Below are 21,603 nucleotides of genomic sequence, written 5' to 3' on the forward strand. Positions count from 1 at the left end.
CTCATTACAAAACTCCCAGAGCTCACACAAAACCTCAACTCCCTGTGCTTAGCTCACTTTTTGGGTACCTTTGCCTTCCTAAAAGTGAAAGGATTTATTGACATGGCCCTTCCCACACAGATCTGAGCTTCTATTCCTGTTCTCTGCTGCACTCTGGGAGGCACTGAATGTGTGGGAGCTCTGCTGTTCCTCTGTTTTGCATTTACACTCAAAAGGAGGGGAAGAAACTCAGCATTAGTGCAGTGCTCAAAGAATTACCTTGGTAAAATTGGTTAGAAATTCCAGCTCCCTCAGCAGCTGAATTTTGTCTGAATCCAGCTTCTGTTCAGGTATAAATTTGGTGGGGAGGGGTTGAAGAAGTGCCCAGCTTGTCCTGGCTCTGGGCTGGGTTTGTCTGTAGGCTCTGTGTTGCAAGGTTTCATGCCCAGGTCTGCTCTTAGTGCAGGCAGGGACAATAAGCAAAGGGTTTTATCACATTTCACAATTAGTGATTTGGGCTGAAGGGACTGAAGCCTTGCTCTCAGAGCTCCAGGAGTGACTTCCAATGGAGGAGCAGTGAAATGAGTGGTTAATTAAGGCACTGTTCTGTTCAGGACCAGCTGCAAGAGAACCATCCTGATGGGAGGATCTTGTGTGTGCAGGTGGATTTTAAAACCTTGGACTGCTGATTCCTCTAGAGCTGTAATATTGAGGAACCACTAAATTCATTGATTTTTGAAAAACATCTGTGCCTGAGCTGTCCTGTGATGGTGTTCTGTGCAAAATCAGCTCTTCCCTCTTTCCAGCTCCCACTGTCAGGCATTTGGGAAGCCTGAGCTGATTTTCCTTTCCTCCTTCCACCTGAATCCCTCTCCTGATGAAAGCAGTGAAGCTGTTTATTGCCTTGATCTCAGAAGCTATAATCCTGAAGCTGGATGCATCAGTGAGAAACCAATCCAGCTTTCTAAGACAAAATAAGATTTTCCAGTGGTCTTTAAGCTGGGAAAAGTAGGCAGGGAGGCTTCAGGAGGAATGGGAGATGTCACAGGGATAATATTTATTACAAGGCACTGCCAGTTGCAGGCTGTGCCCACAGAAGTGATGCTGGAGTGCTTTAATACCCTGAGAAATGCTAAATTGTGTTAGCACAATGGCTTTTGCTCTTTTTAACCCAGGCCCTGTTAAACAGAGGGATTGTGGAGCTGCTGATGACCTCAGACAACAAGAATGGGCTGTCCTTTGGCTTGGTGGAAGGAGGTGAGTGCTTCTAGAGCTGAGGGAGGAAAACAGGACTTGAATTCACCCTTTGCACCCCCTGAGTCCTCCTTGTAGCAGGAGGGACCCCTTGGCTGGATGGTGCAGCCAGGACAAACCCAGACCCCTCCCAGAAAGGTTTAGAATTATTTATTTTCCACATAGTGCAACACTGTGGGAAGGGATGGGCATCTGTACTTCCCACTGAGCCAAGAGATGGCAGCACCCAGCATTTCTTAATGTTTCACCTGACTACAAGGCTGAAAATGCTACTTATTGCTTCATTTCTATAGATGCTAAACAAGTTCCTCAGCAATTACTAGCAGTAGTAACTCATTCCTAAGGTAAAAGCTTTGCAATTAAAAAGAGAAGGACAAAAAGGTCCATTAAAACCTTGATTCTGAGTTTTACATTTAAGCAGTAGATGTAGCAATAGTTTGTGGGGCAGCATTATCTTCTGAGCAAGCTTATTTTGGGGTGTAAAACCTCAGGTGGGGAAAGGAGGGTGTCAGATGTGTAGAATGCAGAAGGATGCCCATTTTCCCTTTTATAAAGTATAATTCTAATAAGTTTTTTAAGTGTTGCTTAGCACCCTTCTCCTTTTTCCTGGGAAGAACTGGAGGTGCAGCTGCTTGAGTTTCACTGAGCCCTAAATCTGACTGTCTGGAGCACTGATTCCCAGAATTTGGGGTAATTTCAGCTGGGATTTTCGATCTGTGCTTGGCCTCTGCTCTCTCCTGTGTTCCTGCCAATTGCCTGGGGTGTTATTGCTCCCCAAATTTAGTATTTGCAGGGTACAGCCTTTGAGTGCTCCTGTTATCACTCAGTCATAAATAATGTTAAATTTCCAGTCTCAGGCATGGAGATGATTAAAGGTAAAAACTTTCCCCTCCTTTTTTCCCTCCTTTTGCTTTTCCATGTCAGTATGAGAGGGATAAATTCATTTACTGAGTCATGGGCCTTCAGCAGCACGGTGAAAAATTCCTTTGGATGTTTTTGGGTGTGCAGCAGTTTTCAGCTGTGACCACACAGAGTCACTGTCTGCCTGCCACACACACACAGAGCTGTCAGGAGGAGGAGAAAGGAGAAATCCCTGCCTTGGCCTCCTCTCCTGAGGGAGGGAATGTTGGCAGCTCCTCCTTGTCTGGAGTGTCCTGTTCTGCTGGGAGCTCTTTGATCCCACTTTGCCTCTGGATGTCACAGCAATCTGTGAGAGCCAGGGTGTCACTGATCACAGAATAACAGAATTTAGAGAATTCAGGGAAGGACCAGGCTGGAAGAGCCCTTCAAGACCATCCAGTCCAACCCAGCCCCAACCCCTCAACTCAACCCTGGCACCCAGTGCCACATCCAGGCTTTGTTAAACACACCCAGGGATGGGGACTCCACCACCTCCCTGGGCAGAACATTCCAGAACTTTATCACCCTTTCTGGAAAAATCTTCTTCCTGCTATCCACCCTGTATTTCCCTTGTGCAGCTCGAGGCTGTGTGCTCTGGTTGTGTCAGTTCCTGGAGACAGAGCCCAGCCCCAGCTGAGCACAGGCACCTTTCAGGAGCTGTGCAGTGATGGGGGCACCCCTGAGTCTCCTTTGCTCCAGGCTGAGCACCCCCAGCTCCCTCAGGGGTTCCTCACAGATGTGTGGGATAACCAGGGCTCCAAGTGAGGGGCAGCAGGGTGTGAGGAAGGGATTGAAGGAGAGGCAAGAATCCCTGCCCATCCCTGGAAGTGTCCAAGGCCAGGCTGGGCAGGGTTTGGATCCCCTGGCATAGTGAGAGGTGTCCCTGCCCTTCCAGGGATGAGTTTAAGGTCTCTTCCATCCCAATCCCACCCTGATTCCAAGATTCCCAAGCTGATCTGACCTGGTGAGGCCCCTCTGGGAGCTGCTGGGTGCCAAAGCCTCTGCTGTCCCTCCAGAGCAGGGTGGGATGCCCTGTGTGTGTGTGTGTGTGGGAAGAACAGCCCATGAGGAGGATCAGGAAGGCTCTGGGGATGGTTCTCTTTTCCATGGGCTGCTGTTAACCATACAGAGCTGGGCACGTTCTCCTTCAGAACTGCCAACTAACATATTGCATCAGTGCTAAATCCACATTTTATTTTGTTCTCCTTTCGTGTTTTCTGTGCTGAATTCTCCAGCTCAGCTCACTACATGGGTCAGCCTATTAAAATCAAGGTATAAATAGTGAGAAGTGAGCTTTTCCTTCTGTAAATATTCTGTTTGAAGTGATCTGCCTGACACAACTGGGGCTGGATTTGATAGCAGCTCTCTTGTTGGAAGTCAATTTTTCATGCTGAATCACATCATTGCTGCTGCAGAGTTTGTCTGGGAGAAAGATCAGCGTGACTGAGGGCTGGGAGATACAAAAATGGTTAAAATGTGTGCCAGGGGCTGGGACACTGATCCCAGATTGGGGTCCTGTCCTGTAGGAGGTGTTCCCACCCAGAATCACAGAATCACAGCACAGATCTCGGAATCTCTGCTGCCCAGAGTGACCCCAAGATGTGTCCAAAGTCTCTTTTCTCAGCCCAGTGGTCAAAGAAGGAGTCAGAGCTCTTCAGTTCTTGGTCTCAAGGTTGTTTATTGTTTCTTATCTATAAAATTTTTACTCCTGCCCAGTCAAGGTCCATCCAGCAGGGCAGTTCCAGGCACTCTGCCTGCCCCCAGGGCAGGGTTATGTCTTTATACTAAAAACTACCTGTACAATGTTTACAATAACTTCCCAATACCTATCACCTGTGTTAGACACTGAGCTTCTACTCTAAACCAATCCCAAAGTGCCACCACCACAGCAGAAGATGGAGGCCAAGAAGAAGAAGGAGAAAGGTTGGACATGCTCAGATTCCTCCATCTTGCCCTCTGAACCCCCATTCTAAAAACCCCAAAAAATCGATTTCTCACCCTGTGATAAATTCACTGTCATTCTACTTAAACTATTGTGGCCTGTAATTCTCCATCTAAGGTTGGTAATTGTTTTTTCCAAGGGCAAAATCAAAGGCACAGGGGTCTGGGGCTCTGTGCCAAGGTCTCTGAGCCCCCTGGGCAGGGGCTCCAATCCTCCAGGGCAGCCAGAGGAATTTCCTGGGTTCTGACAGGGAGAGCCCTTCAAGATCATGGAGTCCAACCCAGCCCCAGCCCCTCAACTCAACCCTGGCACCCAGTGCCACATCCAGGCTTTGTTAAACACACCCAGGCATGGGGACTCCACCACCTCCCTGGGCAGAACATTCCAGAACTTTATCACCCTTGCTGGAAAAATCTTCTTCCTGCTATCCAGCCTGTATTTCCCTTGTGCAGCTCGAGGCTGTGTGCTCTGGTTGTGTCAGTTCCTGGAGACAGAGCCCAGCCCCAGCTGAGCACAGGCACCTTTCAGGAGCTGTGCAGTGATGGGGGCACCCCTGAGTCTCCTTTTCTGCAGGCTGAGCACCCCCAGCTCCCTCAGGGGTTCCTCTCAGGGTTTGTGTTCCCAGCCCCTCTCCAGCCCCATTGTCCCCTCTGGATGTGCAGGTATAGATATTAGATACAGATATATAAGATAACTTGAATGCAGGTCTTCCATCAGTCTTAAATTTATGTACCAGACAGCATCACTCTGTCCAGCTACTCCTGGGTCCATTCAGGGCTTGCAGAGGGACAATGAACTGAAAGTGTCACCCAGTCTGTAATTGATGCCATTGGCAAACTCAGAGCTCAGTGTCCCAAGGTCCTTCCCAGGCTGAGGGCCCAGAGCTGGGCCCAGCACTCGAGGTGTGCCCTCAGCAGTGCCCAGGGCAGGGCACAGTGAGCTCCCTGCTCCTCTGGCCACCCCATTCCTGCCCCAGGCCAGGAGTTTGGCCCCAGGGCACTCTGCTGGCTCCTGTCCAGCTGCTGCCCACCAGGTCCCTTTGTGCTGGGCACTGCCCAGCCACACCATGCCCATGGCATTGCAGGGGCTATTGTGGCCAAAATGCAGGACTGGGCACTTGGACTTGAATTAAACTTCATCTTGTTAGACTGAAGTTACTGCAGAGCCTGAGGATGGGCAGAAGCACAGAGAATTCCTCCAGTGCAGTTGGTTCTCTGTGGCTCTCGTGTGCTGTGGCTGCTCTCAGTCACCCCCACAGACATGACAGGCTGTGGGATATTGCCTGGGAAGGGATTCCTGCAGCTAAAGCCTGGGAGAGCACTGTGCCATCTACACAGGCCTTGGTAATAAATTTGCCTTTATGTGGTGCCTTTTAAGTGAGGATCTCCAAGTGCTTTACAGGCTCTAATTAGAGCTGGTGACACCCCAGGAGCTGCTCTGATGCTCTCTCTCTCTAATATCTCTGCACATTAGAGCTGAAAGATGGCCTGGGAGGATTCCACTCTGTGCTGTGGTTCACTTGGATTCTGCACACCAGTGCAGGCTTTGATGGGAGTTTCTGAGCAGGTTGTTTTGGGGGTTCAGGAGGTGTTTTGGGGGTTCAGGAGGTGTTGCAGTTCCCTCCTGCTGGCCTGAGGAGATGATCCCCTGGACATTTTGGATGAGTGTAAATTAATACATTTTTCCTTTCCCACTAGCACTGGCCACTGTTAACTTTCAGAAGCTGGAGCCTGGGCTGCTGAAATACCTTGACACAGTGCAGGTGAGCTGCAGAAACACTTTGCTCATCCGTGTTTCCCAGCACTGGAAGTGAAGCTGATACTCTGTTTGGGATTTGTCTGTTGGTTTGGGGCTTCCTTCTCACGAGGCCAAATCCTCCTGGATTTAGGGAAGGAGGATTTAAGTGTCCTGTTGTCCTTCTAAAAGGGATTTTCACCCAGCTGTGCCCTGTGTTTAGCTGGTGGGGGTTAGACTTGTTCAAGTGATACCCAGAGCATCCCAGTGCACAATTATCAAACCTCTCTGTTGAATTTCCATCATTTTTTTCCCAAACTCTTTCACCCTGGTGCTGTGGGTGGTCTTTGCTGGTGTGCTGCAGCTGTGGCTGTGCACCTCCAGGGTCTCATTCAGATTTATGAGGTTTTACTGTGTCACTTGAGCATTTTTAACCCCTCTGTGCTATCAGAGGTTTGCCTCAGGGAGGGAATTAATTAATTAATGAGCTCTTGATGTGAACAGTGTCCTGGTTGTGATGAGGGAGTGGTGAGGGAATGGCAGGTTTTGGGCTCAGTGACAGGTTATCTCTCTTTCTACACCCTCTGTCCTCTTTCCCTGTGCTGTGCTTGCAGCAGATGAAGGATGTGAGCAGCTGGGATCTGCCCCAGCCCTGATCAATTCTCTGCTCACCTTTTGGCTGTGGAGGGGAGCCCTGCTGGCATGCTGGATGTTCAATCCTGCAGCTTGCATTTGTTTTCTTTTCCTCTGCTGGCCAAAGAGGCTCTGCTGGAAGTGCTTTCACCTCCTTTAGGTCTGCCAGAATTGCCCAAACCTTGCAAATGAGCAGAAGGTGGCACCTTCCCCACCACATGTGGCCCCAAAGGAGCAGCTCCTCCTTTGCCACACCAATAATGAGATAGGAAGTGTTTCTAGGGGTTATGAAGCTGTTTTATCTTCTCCTTGTTATGGGTTTTTGTTCCAGAAGGTGATAAAATCCCTTTTTTGCCTGGTTCACTGGGGATGGATTGATTAAATGTATTTCCAGGGATGTTTAGATGATTACAGGCAGTTGTTTTCTCCTAATGAAACACGAGTTTCTTTAATGCCACTTACCTCAGCCAATTCCTGTGGCATTAAACAAAACCCCTGTCACAAAACTGCCTGGAATTAAAGCCCAGGAGGCTGGAGGGGCAGCCAGGCTGAGCACACATTGCCCTGCCCATGCCATGGGGGCAGGAGGGATCCTGCAGGGCCTCAGGGAGCTGCCAGGCACTGACAAATGGGAAGCAGTTGCTCTGTGTGCAGAGCCTTTAATGAAGACCTAATTCCTGCAAATTCTTCCCTGCCAGCACCATATGCAGCATTAAAAAGGCATTAAAGCAGCTCAGGTCTGCTGCTGTACCTTGGCAAGCTCTGGCTGCCCTGCACCTGCAAGCTCTCAGCTGGCAGTGGCGTGGCAGATAAGCAGACATTTATAAATGTGTGTTTTTAGCAAGAACTAAACACTGACAGTTGGTTTGTCCCTTTGCTACAGCTCTGCCAAACAGCAGCATCCAGAAATGTTTGACAGCACCTGATTGTGTGCTCTGTGCTTTGTGACTAGCAGAGGAACAAAGCTCTGCTTGCCTGTTCTGGGCATTGCTGGCCCACAGCTCCTTGTTCAGAGCTCCTTAGGTGCCTTTTTGGCTGTGCCAGTTGAGAAGAAAATACTCCTGTAAAACCATGGCACCACACTGGCACCCTGTTCTTCTGAGCCTTCTGATGTTTGCATTCTTGTAATGGAGTTTCTCACACACTTTTATGTAAATAATTAAAATAGTTATTGTTTTTACATTCCTCTCTGGAGGAGGAGAAATTTGATAGACTGTTGGTTTGTCCAGTGTCATTGGAGAGGTGACAATGTCATCCTCCAATCAATCCACTGGCACTTTTGAAAATCTATAAATATTGGAGTCAGGAAATAAATTCCTCCTTTTCCTCCTTCTCCTCCTTCCTTCTCCTCCTTCCTTCTCCTCCTTCCTTCTCTCCTCCTTCCTTCTCTCCTCCTTCCTTCTCTCCTCCTTCCTTCTCTCCTCCTTCCTTCTCCTCCTTCCTTCTCCTCCTTCCTTCTCCTCCTTCCTTCTCCTCCTTCTCCTTCCTTCTCCTCCTTCCTTCTCCTCCTTCTCCTTCCTTCTCCTCCTTCCTTCTCCTCCTTCTCCTTCCTTCTCCTCCTTCCTTCTCCTCCTTCCTTCTCCTCCTTCCTTCTCCTCCTTCCTTCTCCTCCTTCCTTCTCCTCCTTCCTTCTCCTCCTTCCTTCTCCTCCTTCCTTCTCCTCCTTCCTTCTCCTTCCTTCTCCTTCCTTCGCCTTCCTTCTCCTTCCTTCGCCTTCCTTCTCCTTCCTTCTCCTTCCTTCTCCTTCCTTCTCCTTCCTTCTCCTCCTTTTCTCCTTTTCTCCTCCTCCTTCCTCTTCTCATCCTCCCTCTTCTCCTTCTATTTCAACAGTGCTGCTCCAGAACAAAGGGGCGGCTGCAGGCCTGTCCTGGATCCATGTCAACTCTGTTTTTCTCTTGACAGAAAGACCAGCCTAAGATGGTGATGGAGTACTGGACTGGCTGGTTTGATAACTGGGGAGGCCCTCACTATGTCTTTGATGCAGATGGTGAGCACCAAACGCTCTTCTTGTAGAACATTTTGTGGTGAATTTCAGCCCCTGGGGAGTGCAGCACTTTCTCCCAGGTTAAAAGCTCATTTGGAAGGCTGCTACTAAAAAAACAAACCCCCAGGGCATCTAAAGAGCAGTGAAAGCAGAGCTGTACAGGACTGGTTTAACAACTTTCATCCTCCTGCAATTGTCTTTGTAATTGGGTCATTAGTCTGGCTGAGGAGTCCTTGCAACTCTTCTTCTTCAAAGCAAAATTCTTGCTGGAGGCCATGAGCTTTACCCCTTTTTCACCTGGAGAAGAGGATTAAATATTAAATATTTAATACATTCAAATAATTAAGTTAATAACAACAACAACAACAACTATTATTATTATTATTATTATTATTATTATTATTATTATTATTATACATAAATTTAGTATTTAAATGCATCAGTAGATGTGTTGCCCCTTCCTGAGGGCAAATCACAACACAAATCACTGTCATTGGGCAGGAGTTACCAGAATGTGTCTGATTTTAATTCCTGGCCCAGATTTGTGTCTGTGGCCTCCCTGGCACTGCAAAAAAATCTCTTTTTTTTTGCAGAGATGGTGAATACTGTAGAAAGCATCCTCAAAACAGGAGCATCCATCAACCTCTACATGTTCCATGGAGGCACCAACTTCGGCTTCATGAGTGGGGCTCTGGAAGCTGATGAGTACAAGTCAGATGTCACCAGTTATGGTGAGTTTGTTTGCCTGTGCAGCTCTGCCTGCCTGGGCTGCTGACAGTGACCAGCCACGCTCAGAAGGGATCAGCACAACCACTTTGTCCTGAGAGATGAGGTAGGACACAGCCCAGAAGTAAATTCCTGTCTAAAAGGGAGCTTACATGAGTGATTGTAATTCCCAGCCATTCCAGGAAGTGGGGGATTCCCTTATTCTGAATTTTAAACAGAGCTGTCACAGATGATGAACTGATGTCTCTTTTTTCTAGGGAGAGATGATCATCCAAAACACCATTTTTTAATTTTACAAAGTCAAATTTTACTGTAAATCTCTTTTCATCCCAACAGCCCCTGGTTAAAATGGTTAATTGTTGACTTTATCCTGTGTGAAATTCTGGATACGTGCAAATTAGATCTCTGAAAGTGTGAATGGCTCTTCTCTAATTTAAGGAATTTTGTGGCTGTTTAGTGATGTTCACTCAGATTAAAGTGTACAGATTTCCATTCTGCAGACAATGCCATGAAAATTGTGCCTGGGGCTTTTATTTCTTGCATGAAGCCATCCCAGAGCTGCTTTATAGTTTTTTATGGGTTTTTTTTAAATGTTTTTCAAACACGTGCTGCTGTTCTGCTTTTCCAGATTATGATGCTGTGCTGACAGAGGCTGGGGACTACACATCCAAATTCTTCAAGCTGAGACAACTCTTCAGCATGGTCATTGGTAATCACCAACCCAGGAGTCTCAGCACTGTTCACTCAGGGAATGATTGGAACTGGGGATGGATTGGGAATGATTGAAACTGGGGATGGGTTGGGAATGATTGAAACTGGGGATGGGTTGGGAATGATTGAAATTGGGGATGGATTGGGAATGATTGAAACTGGGGATGGATTGGGAATGATTGAAACTGGGGATGGATTGGGAATGATTGAAACTGGGGATGGATTGGGAATGATTGAAACTGGGAATGGATTGGGAATGATTGAAACTGGCCCTTCTGGGGCTCTGCTTGGGTGGGAATGATTGAAACTGACCCTTCTGGGCTCCTTCTGGGGCTCTCTTTGGATGGGAATTATTGACCCTGGCCCTTCTGGGGCTCTCCTTGGATGGGAATTATTGAAACTGGGGATGGATTGGGAATTATTGACACTGACCCTTCTGGGGCTCTCTTTGGATGGGAATTATTGACCCTGGCCCTGCTGGGGCTTTCCTTGGATGGCAATTATTGAAACTGGGGATGGATTGGGAATTATTGACACTGACCTTTCTGGAGCTCTCCTTGGATGGGAATTATTGACACTGACCTTTCTGGAGCTCTCCTTGGATGGGAATTATTGACCCTGACCCTTCTGGAGCTCTCCTTGGATGGGAATTATTGACACTGACCTTTCTGGAGCTCTGCTTGGTTGGGAATTAAGGATGGGAGGACAAAGAAGGTGTGGGAGGGAGGAATCTTGAATTTGTTGTCTGAAGTCATTGTTCCATCTTTGTTTTTGCACCCCAGGCCAGCCCCTTCCTCTGCCTCCCATGATTGAGAGCAAGGCCTCCTATGGTGCCATCCTCTTGCACCAGTACATCTCTCTGTGGGATGTGCTGCCAGCACTTCTGCAGGTACTGACACCTCTCTTACTGCATCCCAGACCTAAAAGGCATCAACTTGTAGAGCAGTTTCTGCTCTGCCTTATCCCAAAAGGATGAGGCTGGGGTATTTTTTTACCAAGGATATGCAAAAGCAGCAAATCTTTTATCTCAGCTTTTTCACTGCTCCTTCTGTTCTCTTGGAATTGCACTTTTGCAAGTCCTTGGCTCCTTTTTCTGGTACTTTGGTCAGGAGGGATTTTGGGTTGGACCAGAGTTTGGAGGCTCTCACCTGTGGCAGAGCGAACCTTTAAATGAGCTGCTCCTCCAAGAATTTCCACTCCTGATGTTCAATTTGCTTCTCCCCTGCAGCCCATCAAGTCAGAGTTCCCTGTGAACATGGAGAATCTGCAGCTGAACGACAGCATTGGGCAGCCCTATGGCTATGTGCTCTATGAGACTGTCATTTTTGGGGGGGGACACCTGCACAGCAGGGACCACGTCCGGGACCGGGCTCAGGTAGGGCACAGGGCTCACTCATGGGGGAAACATCAACCCTGCACTGCTCAGCTGAGCAAAAACCCTCACAGCTTCTAATTAAACCTCCAGTTTCACTTGGCTAAAACCTGTAATCACATATCAATGCACCAAGTCAGTGACAGGAAAAGTGGCATAACCAGAGCAATGCATCCTCCCATGTCCTTCCTAACCATAGCATTTCACCAACTGGGAATGCCAGCCAAGCTTCGAGCTACAGGAGGAAAGATGAAGTTAACATCTTTAAACATCAGAATGTTGAATGTTCTCAGAATATTTGGATGATTTTATTCCTACCTGTGCTGACTATTATGGGCACTTGAGTTTTGGTTTGAATCAGAGACAATTTCCTGCCCAAATCCAGCTGAGGGATGTGATTGTGACATCACTGATCAGCAGTTGCTGTGCTCATCAGAGCAACTTTAGTTGCTAATTTCCAGTTCCACTTTGTTAAAACTTATATTTAAACATCAGAATGTTGAATGTCCTGAGAATATTTTGATAACTTTATTCCCACCTGTGCTGACAGTGGCACAGTCAGGACCAGGCACAGGTAGGGGCACAGGGCTCACTCAGGGTGGGTGGAGGCAGCAAATGGGGAGAAAATACGAATTTCCCCTTCTTAGCTAAGCCCCAAACCCTTATAGCTTCTAATTAAATTTCCAGTTCCAATTTGCTAAAACTTATGACATCTTTAAACATCAGAATGTTGAATATTCTGAAAATATTTTGATTATTTTATTCCCATCTGACATGGCACAGTGACAGTGGCACAGTTATGGATATTTGAGTTGCTAAAACTTACAACATTTGAACATCAGAATATTGAATATTCTGAGAATATTTTGATTATTTTATTCCCATCTGACGTGGCACAGTGACAGTGGGACAGTTATGGACACCTGAGTTCTGGGTTCAAGCAGAGACAATTTCCTGCCCAAATCCAGCTGAGGGATGTGGTTCTGACATCATTGATCAGCAGTTGCTGTGCTCATCAGAGCAACTTCCAGTTGCTAATTTCCAGTTCCACTTTGTTAAAACTTATACTTATGTGATTGTGGATGTGATTGGATGTGATTGTGACATCAGTGATGAGCTCTGCTCTGCTCTGCTCTGTTCTGCAGGTGTTTGTTAACACTGTGTATGTGGGGGAGCTGGACTACAACTCAGTGGAGCTCTCCATTCCTGAGGGCCAGGTAACTCCAGGGTGTGGATAACAAGATCACTGAAAAGGGAGAAGGCTCAGAAAGGCACCTCCTCCTACCCCAGACTAGCTTGGTACCCCAATCAGACACAAATGATGGGATTTCACTGCCAAGTTACCATTTGTGATTGAAAAGTGGGGTCTGAATGCTTTTCCATGGAGAAAATTCAAGTTATTGCAGCCCTTGCTGTACAAAATTTGCCAGCCTTCTTACACAGCCACAACATTGAGTACCTGTACCCTGTTATTGCAGATTAAATCTCTGCAGGCTGCTTCTTCCTTAGCACAAAGCAGGTTTTAAGGGGCTTTGGAGGCTCTTGGGTCTCAAATTAAATGAGGAGGAATGTCTCTGCTCAGCTCTGAGAGCAGTTTTACCCTGTCAGAAGCTGGCACTAAGAGCTCAGTATTGATGAGCACATTGCACCAGAGCTGTGGTGGCTGTGGGAGCAGCTGAGGGGATGGGTGGGTGCACTGGTGTTCTTAGGGCTTGTGGGAGAGTTTATGGCACGAGCCTGCCCTGTGTCAAACTCCATTGCTGGCTCTGTGGGTGCTATTAAAATGGGAATTAAAAATTCAAGATAAAAAAAATAACCAAAAAAAAACAACCCAGAAATCTGTGCAAAGGCTGTGAGTTCCTCCCTGTTTGCAGTAGAGAGCTGTGGGAAATGGAAATATAGAAATTTCTACAGATACAGGAGGGTTTGATCTGCAGGCTTTGATTGATGTAAAAATAAATTACGCAGACATGAAGTAGAAAAACAATAAACTTGTGTTTCTGTAGCTGTAAGTAAGAATATGCCTTAAGTGAGAAACTGAATTGGGTAAGATGGTGAAGGGTTTATAATGTAGGAAACTATTGAGAAAATGGTGAAGGGTTTAAAATGTAGGAAACTGTATTGATGTGAATGGTTTATAATGTAGGGAACTATTGGGTAAGATGGTGAAGGGCTTAAAATGTAGGAAACTGTATTGATAAGATGGTGAAGGGTTTAAAATGTAGGAAGCTATTGATAAAATGGTGAAGGGTTTAAAATGTAGGAAACTGTATTGATGAGATGGTGAGGAAACTGTATTGATAAGATGGTGAAGGGTTCATGATGTAGGAAGCTATTGATAAGATGGTGAAGAGTTTATAATATAGGAAACTTGATAAGATGGTGAAGGGTTTATAGTGTAGGAAACTGTATTGATGTGAATGGTTTATCATGTAGGAAACTATTGGGTTAAGATGGTGAAAGGTTTAAAATGTAGGAAACTATTGATAAGATGGTGAAGGGTTTATAAAATAGGAAACTATTGATAAAATGGTGACGGATTTAAAATGTAGGAAACTGTTTGATAAGATGGTGAAGGGTTTATAATGTAGGAAACTGTATTGGTGTGAATGGTTTAAAATGTAGGAAACTGTATTGGGTAAGATGGTGAAGGGTTTGTAGTGTAGGGTGTGGTTGTATAGAGTGAGCTAAGAGTTTAGAAGTTATAAAAGAGTTTAGAAGTTATAAAAGAGTTTAGAAGTTATAACAGAAGCATATGTGTGGATGTGAGACAGCAGCCTATCAAGTAAAAGTATCCACAGTGCAGGAGAAGTAAGGAAAGGTGATGTTAGTAAAGCAAAATAAACCTTGTAGCATCTGTCCATTAGATTAGAAAGTTATGAATTGTCTTGTAACAAAGAACTTGTGACTGCTTTATAGCCAGCTGCTTGCTCCTTTAAAATCTCACAGCCTCTGAGAGACTGACATTCATCTAAACAATAAATTCTTAACCCAGGATAGTCCCATTCCTTCATTAACAAAGCAGCAACAATCATAGAGAACTTGAAAGTAAATTTATAAATTGCAGCTGCCAAAGGCAGTGCTGCCATTTCTCCCCTTCAGCCCCTCTGCTGAGGGCAGGGCTGCTGCAGCTGATGTTTGTCCTTTTTTCTTTCCAGCAGGGCTTCAGGCAGCTGAGGCTGCTGGTGGAGAACCGTGGCCGTGTCAATTATGGGCTGGCACTGAATGAGCAGAGGAAAGGTGGGTGTGGATCAGTGCTCCCAAACCCTCCCAGGGACTGCTGAGAGCTCCCAAACTGTCCCAGGGACTGCTCAGTGCTCCCAAACCCTCCCAGGGACTGCTGAGAGCTCCCAAACCCTCCCAGGGACTGCTCAGAGCTCCCAAACCCTCCCAGGGACTGCTCAGAGCTCCCAAACCCTCCCAGGGACTGCTGAGAGCTCCCAAACCCTCCCAGGGACTGCTCAGAGCTCCCAAACCCTCCCAGGGACTGCTGAGAGCTCCCAAACCCTCCCAGGGACTGCTCAGAGCTCCCAAACCCTCCCAGGGACTGCTCAGAGCTCCCAAACCCTCCCAGGGACTGCTCAGAGCTCCCAAACCCTCCCAGGGACTGCTCAGAGCTCCCAAACTGTCCCAGGGACTGCTGAGAGCTCCCAAACCCTCCCAGGGACTGCTCAGAGCTCCCAAACCCTCCTAGGGACTGCTCAGAGCTCCCAAACCCTCCCAGGGACTGCTGAGAGCTCCCAAACCCTCCCAGGGACTGCTGAGAGCTCCCAAACCCTCCCAGGGACTGCTGAGAGCTCCCAAACCCTCCCAGGGTCTGCTCAGAGGGGAAATGCTCAGAGCTGCCTGTGTGCTTTGCACAGAACCAGCTCAGGGCCCAGGTGCTTTTCAGCAACTTGTGGTCCTCCCATGATTCTTCCAAAACATTGCAGGCAATGTTTGTGTTTATAATTTATTGGCAGATATAAAAGCAGCTCCAGATTCAGGTCAGCTATCTTGGAGTCCTGTAACAGTACAGAAGAAGGATTTAGGAAAACATAATTGATGTCTCAGGTCTCTGCAAACTCCAGCAGTATTATGAATTTCAGTGTTGTTCCAGCACTTTGCAGGCCTGACATGGGATGTAAATCCAGGATTGTATCCCTGAAAATCTTTGCTCCTGCTGCTACACAAATTTGTGGGCAGCTAAACTACAGGAGCTGACTCCAAAACTCCCTGGGTGTGTCCCATTGTCCTAGGAAGTGTGGAAGATTGTCAAGGTACATCATAAATCACTGTGACCATAATTAAATTAATAGATGTTTCTTTGTCTAAAAATATTAAGAACCTCAAGAACTATAAGGGCTCAGCTCTGTTGCACACATCACAAATACCTGGAAGATTCTTGAAATAGCCACAAGTGTGACTGTTACTTTCTTTTAAAACCAATCTCTCCAGCACAGCTCTCATGGCGCTGGTCAGGACTGGGAGTTGGTGAGAAATGTTGAATGTTTTGAGAATATTTGGATTATTTTATTCCCACCTGTGCTGACAGTGGCAGAGTTGTGGACACCTGAGTTCTAGGTTCAGAGACAATTTCCTGGCCAAACCCATCTGCAGGGATGTGATTGTGACATCAGTGATGAGCTCTGCTCATCAGAGCAGCTTCCAGTTGCTAATTTCCATTTCCACTTTGCTAAAACTTAGAACATCTTTAAACATCACAATGTTGAATATTCTGAGAATATTTGGATTATTTTATTCCCACCTGCACTGACAGTGACACAGTTATGGACACCTGAGTTCTGGGTTCAGAGACAATTTCCTGCCCAAATCCAGCTGGAGGGATGTGATTGTGACATCAGTGATGAGCTCTGCTCATCAGAGCAACTTCCAGTTGCTAATTTCTAGTTCCACTTTGCTAAATATTTATATTTAAACAGAATTATCAGAATGTTGAATGTCCTGGGAATATTTTGACTATTTTATTCCCACTTTGCTGACAGTGGCACAGTTATGGACACCTGAGTTCTAGTTTGAAGCAGAGACAATTTCCTGCCCAAACCCATCTGAGGGATGTGATTGTGACATCAGTGATGAGCTCTGCTCTGCTCTGCTCTGTTCTGCAGGTGTTTGTTAACACTGTGTATGTGGGGGAGCTGGGCTACAGCTCAGTGGGAATGGGTTTAAAAACATCCTCCCCCATCTCTGCAGTGATCAGAGGAGAAGCAGTGGCTGCTCAGTGCACCAAGGTTTATTTGATAAGGGTACAGCTAAACCCAGGGCTGTCAGTGGCTCTTGCTCTGCTCTGGGTTTCCTAGGTGATGCTCAGCTCCCTTTTCTTGCTCTCTGAGCATATTACTTCACAAGGAGGGAAGGAAAATACCTTTTTTAATCTGTGTTTTCCCTGGAGAGGTTGATATTTGAGAATCACACCATTTAAAAGCTCACACAATGTCAGGAGGAGGGAAGTGCATCCCATGGAGCAGAATTGACTGAAATGCTCAAGCCTATCACACACAGTGGTGGGGCTGGAAGGGGTTGATTCTATTTTAGTGGGGAGCTATGTGCAAAAGCTCTATAAAATGGATTAATGGAGTTAGGCACGTGACTGTATTGATTTTATTTAATGCAGAAACATGGCATAAACCTCAGTGCTGCCCAGGCAGCCTCAGAGCTGTGATTAGGAGCAGGCTTTGCTTTGAACAAAAGGCTGCTAAAGGTGAATGCCTTCTTCAGGTGCCTTAAAATCCTGGGATGAAAAGCCCTGGAGCAGCCCTGGGTGTTGGTGCTGGCTTGGTTGTGTTTTGCTGTGCCTGTTAGAGAAGTGATTGAGTGCTTTAAAAAGTGATTCACTGCTTTAAAAAGTGATTGACTGCTTTAAAAAGTGATTGACTGCTTTAAAAACAATCTGTGCATGGTCAGCTTGAACCCCACAGGCCCCATCACATCCCAGGGGGTTCTCCTGGGAGGGTTGGGGGCCCTGCTGAGCTGAGGAAAGGAGGGAATGGAGAGGGCAGAGTTTAGAGATGCTCCCCACTCAATCTGCATGAGCAATGGGACCATATGGACTCTAATTCCATTGCAGAACGTGGCTGCTTTCCATCTCCTGCTGTTCCTCAGATTCAAATAGCAAAATCCATCAGCTTTAGCTGTTCCTCAACTCCTCATTACCTCCATTGCTCTCACAGGCTTAATTGGTGACATCTTCTTGAATAAAACCCCCTTGAGGAACTTCAAGATTTACAGCTTGGAGATGAAACCTGCCTTCATGAAAAGGTTTGTGGGATTTTAACCTTTATTTTCTTTTTCCTCCTTCATTTCAAACCACCTGCTTTCCAGCAGTGCTGTGTCTAATGGGGAGCAGCTAAATGAGGTAACAGTGGGGAGTGGATTTTTGTACTGCTACTTTTGTTGATACTTTTGCCTGAAATAGTGCAGGAACTGGTGCCAGCTGATCCAAACCATCATTTAGGGAGACATCTAAGCCCACTGTGTGGGGTTTAAAGGTTTCCTGGCAGCAGGGTGAGATCAGGTAGGTAAATCCAGGCTTATCCAAAGGGAAGGATCCCCTCACACCCACATGTTGGAAATTTTGGGTCTTTCTGGAAATTACCAATCTGGCTGATATATTTAGTAATTCAGCCTGGCAAGGGATGGATTAATTCTAGAAAGCTACTGATAATGCATTAACAATCCAGATGGCTCCCTCTCTTTTATGTTGTTTTGCTTTAATTCAAGGGAGGAAATTTAGCAGGGGGATGTTGAAGAGCCTCTGTCAGCACATAGAGAAAACCTCAGCAAATGTTTCAGGCAGCAGATGCCCTAAGGACTCTGGCCACAGTCCAGAGACTCTTTTCAGTGATGTTTTTAATACCAGCAAGCAACTTATGTGCATCCCCCAAGATATCACAGCTGCCCCATTTTGTGTAGGAGGGAGAGGGAGAGGTCACGTTAAAATAAAAAGGCTTTTAAAAGGGACAAGGTTCATTCTGAAATGCCTCAGGGCAGTTTACCAGGTGCTGAGGAGCTACCTGAAGGATTCTTATTGATGGGGTAACTCAGAGCCTTTTGGACTGCAGGGTGTTAGAGGAATATTTCCAGTGAGGAGCATTAAAGCAAGTGAGCTGCCATGGCCAAACAAAAGCAAGATTAGTCACCAGTAGCCTCAGCTCCTGGCTGCTGACCAGCAGCACTGAAACACAATCAGCTCACAGTCCCCTGGGGGAGGAGGGAGAGGAGTGTTGTGAAAGGAGCTGTCACAGGCTTTAAGTTGAATAATTCAGTAGCAGCCAGGCTGCACTGGATCAATAACTTCCCCCAGTCCAAGAGATGCAGTTTGTAAGGGCTGGAGGGAACATGTTCTTACAGGAGCTCAGGGCTTCTGTGGGATTCTGCTCTCCTTATTTCCTCTTCTGCTTGTGCCCTGCTCCCAAATGGTTGCCACAGGTAAGAAATCATGTCAGATTCCCCTGATTGCTGCACACTGCAGGGATGTGTTTGTGTTTGGAGCCATGGCAGGAGTGTCTGGTTTGAATCCTGTCAGTTCTGCAGTCTCCTTTAGCAAGCCACAGCCATCTCAAGCACCCTGGCAGATCTGAAGGATCCTCAGCAGCCAAAGTGAAGCAGAGCTTTTATCCCAGAATTGTGTGGGTGGAAGGGACTTTTAAGATCCTCTCATCCCACTGCTGCCATGGGCAGGGACCCCTTCCACCATCCCAGGGTGCTCCAGTCTGCCCTTGGACACTCCCAGGGATGAGGCAGCCACAGACACTCTGGGCAACCTTTGCCAGGGCCTCACACCCTCACAGGGCAGGATTTTTCCCTAATACCCAATCCCAACCTGCTCTCTTCCAGCCTGAATCCTTTCCCCTTTGTCCCATCAGCACACACTATTGTCAAAAACATTGAAGTGCCGACATCAGGGGTGGTGACAGCCCCAGGCATCTCCTCTGCAGCCCAGCTTGGCCTGCCAGGGCTGTGGGTGGTGGGGACAGGCAGGTGGCCCCATGGGCAGTGAGGTGTCCCTCTCTTGCAGCCTGCAGCACGTGTCTGGCTGGAGCTCAGTCCCGGATTATTTCGTGGGGCCGGCGTTCTTCCGCGGGAGGCTGTGGATAGAGCAGCAGCCACAGGACACCTTCCTGAAGCTGCAGGCAAGTCCTGGTTCTTCTTGGTCAAGTTTTTATTAAAAAAAACTGGTTAGAGAGACTTGTGCAGCAGCTCTGACTGATCTCTGTGTCTGTAGCCTCCCCCTCTCTCTTAGGGAATTATTCTGAGGGTCTCCTCCAGGTAATTCTGTTCAGTGTGGGGAGGTCCTGTGAGAAAACTGACCCTGCAGAGCTGCCCGTGACCACTTCAGTCTTATTTTGCTGGCATGCAAATGCTCTTTTCTAGTTGCAGAGGAGTAATGGGCACAGAAAATAAAGGAGGGCCTTGTTTTATTCCTGTCTCCTCAGTGTGACATGGAAAGAGTCACTTCTTTGTGGCCAGGGCATGGGAGTTAGCATTCCTGTCATGCTTCTGTGGGAGACTGCACAGAACTTCACATGAGATTTTAAATATTATTAAACTTCCTCCTCTGATTTCCCTCCCTTAGAGCCAACCTTGTGCCTGGCCCTACTGTCCTGCTCACTTTTCCATGTATTGGGAAAATTCTATTTGCTGTAAATCAGGCCAGCCAGCAGCAATTCAGTGTTTCTATCACCTGGGAAAGAGGTGAGGGCAGCTATTGCATGCTTGGGGAGGAATAAAGGCCCGTCTGTTCAAAGGGAAGAAACTTCCCATACAAGCATGAATCACAAATTGCACATTTTTGAAAGCTTTATCCTTTTAATGAGCACATTAAGGATAACTCCTGTTCAGCAGGGCTCGTTTAAATCCCTTTCCCTGGCTGCAGGGATTTGCACAGGGAAAGCAAGCAGAAAACCTGCAGAAAGTGGCTGGAAAGAATGCAAGTGTGAAAGCAGATTTGGTTTCCTGTGGGGATGCTAACGAGGCAGCAGAGCTGCATCAGTAATTTCATGTTCTGCCTTGATTCCAGGGCTGGGAGAAAGGAGTGGTGTTTGTCAATGGTCAGAACCTGGGAAGATACTGGAAGATTGGACCTCAGGAAACTCTTTACCTTCCAGGGCCCTGGCTAAGGAGAGGGGGCAACGAGGTGAGAGGCTCTGCTGGGATTGCTCTGTGCCTGTTGGGGCTGTTAAAGATCCTTGTCCCATAGAGCCAGACACACACAGGACAGCAATTATCCTTTAGCTGAAAGCCAGTGCCACAGAGGGGAAGGGCAGTGCTGTCTCCTGAGATCTCTGAAACGAGGGAAGGTGCTGCTCCAAAGCTGGCTCTGGCTCTGACAGCCATTCAGGGATGGCAGCTGAACTGCACAGCTCTGCCTCAGGCTGGAAATCACCCCAAACCTGGGTGATGCTGCTTCATCCCCAAGGCAGAGCCTCAGTCCTTGTTAGACCCACACTGACTGAGCTCTTGAAATATGCTTCTCCTAAGCATTTTTGCAGCCCCAGGCTTTGCAAGAAGGGATTTTCTCTCTCTGTCCTGTGCAGATTGTGATCTTTGAGGAGCGCACGGCGGGCCGCATCATCCAGTCCGTGGACATCCCTTACCTGGGACGGACCCAGTACGTGGACTGAGAGTGGGCTGAGAGCTCCTGGCCCACGTTTGGCTCACCCTGAGCACTCCTGCTTGCATGGCTGGGGACCTGGTGGCTCAGCACTTGGGCATGCTCATCTCCACCAGAGCCAGGGGAAGGATTTGCCCTCTGGCAGTGAGGTCAGAGGAGAGGACAGCGAGGAAGCAGCGCCCTTGCTCCATGGATGGATGGATGGAGCTCATCCCCTGCCCTGCTGAGGCCCCCAGCCCCGATGACTGAGCATGTTCTGGACCATCTGGTGGATGTGGGGGAGTAAAAAGGTGCTGGAGGCAGGTGAGAGAGAGAGAGAGAAAGAACTGAAGCCATCTGAACTGGAAGCTGAGCTCAGCTTTCCAGGGACTTTCAAAATGTGCTATCCTTGGCCTCCTCGTTTTTATAATTAGGTAGGGAGAAAATAGTTGGTGAACATGTGAGCAATCAGGTGTGGGAAACCATTTTGAGGCAGATTTTAGCAAGTCTCTCTGCAGAAAGGCCATTACGTGTTCCCTTGTTGGAAGGCAAGGTGGTTGTCAAATGACTTTAAATTTCAGCTTTTTTTTCCACTAAGTTTTATTATGGAGGTCATCTCTCTCTCAAAAGGAAAAAAAAAGAGAAAATTCAAAAAGTGAGATGTGTTTTGTCTTCTGTCAAATGTATCATTATGTTTCAGGCCAGGCAGGAGTGAGAATTTTCAAGGAGGAGAAAAGAACAAGTGAGTGCTGCAGTCCCCTCTCCAGCAGTGCTCA

The 21,603-nt window shown here is 47.3% G+C and overlaps 1 protein-coding gene across 2 annotated transcripts in view; it reads left to right on the top strand.

Annotated features, from left to right (window-relative positions):
* LOC139601010 (beta-galactosidase-1-like protein 2) overlaps positions 1-21,481 on the top strand; it is a 34,821-nt gene extending 13,340 nt beyond the window's left edge. Inside the window, exons 7-19 of one of the 2 annotated variants that reach the window (XM_071449680.1) lie at positions 1,155-1,236; positions 5,773-5,837; positions 8,345-8,429; positions 9,020-9,157; positions 9,781-9,861; positions 10,646-10,752; positions 11,092-11,238; positions 12,381-12,452; positions 14,397-14,475; positions 17,406-17,493; positions 19,253-19,367; positions 20,255-20,371; positions 20,772-21,481. In XM_071449680.1, coding sequence (XP_071305781.1) covers positions 1,155-1,236; positions 5,773-5,837; positions 8,345-8,429; positions 9,020-9,157; positions 9,781-9,861; positions 10,646-10,752; positions 11,092-11,238; positions 12,381-12,452; positions 14,397-14,475; positions 17,406-17,493; positions 19,253-19,367; positions 20,255-20,371; positions 20,772-20,858 — 1,263 coding nt within the window. In that variant the 3' untranslated portion in view covers positions 20,859-21,481. Of the gene's footprint in view, positions 1-1,154; positions 1,237-5,772; positions 5,838-8,344; positions 8,430-9,019; positions 9,158-9,780; positions 9,862-10,645; positions 10,753-11,091; positions 11,239-12,380; positions 12,453-14,393; positions 14,476-17,405; positions 17,494-19,252; positions 19,368-20,254; positions 20,372-20,771 lie in introns of both variants that reach the window. The other variant, XM_071449679.1, reaches the window with a different exon arrangement.
* Positions 21,482-21,603: the final 122 nt, after the last annotated feature.

The sequence above is a fragment of the Agelaius tricolor genome, unplaced genomic scaffold, assembly GCF_023055355.1.
Source record: "Agelaius tricolor isolate 1412-34295 unplaced genomic scaffold, bAgeTri1.0.p SCAF_29, whole genome shotgun sequence".
Classification (NCBI taxonomy): domain Eukaryota; kingdom Metazoa; phylum Chordata; class Aves; order Passeriformes; family Icteridae; genus Agelaius; species Agelaius tricolor.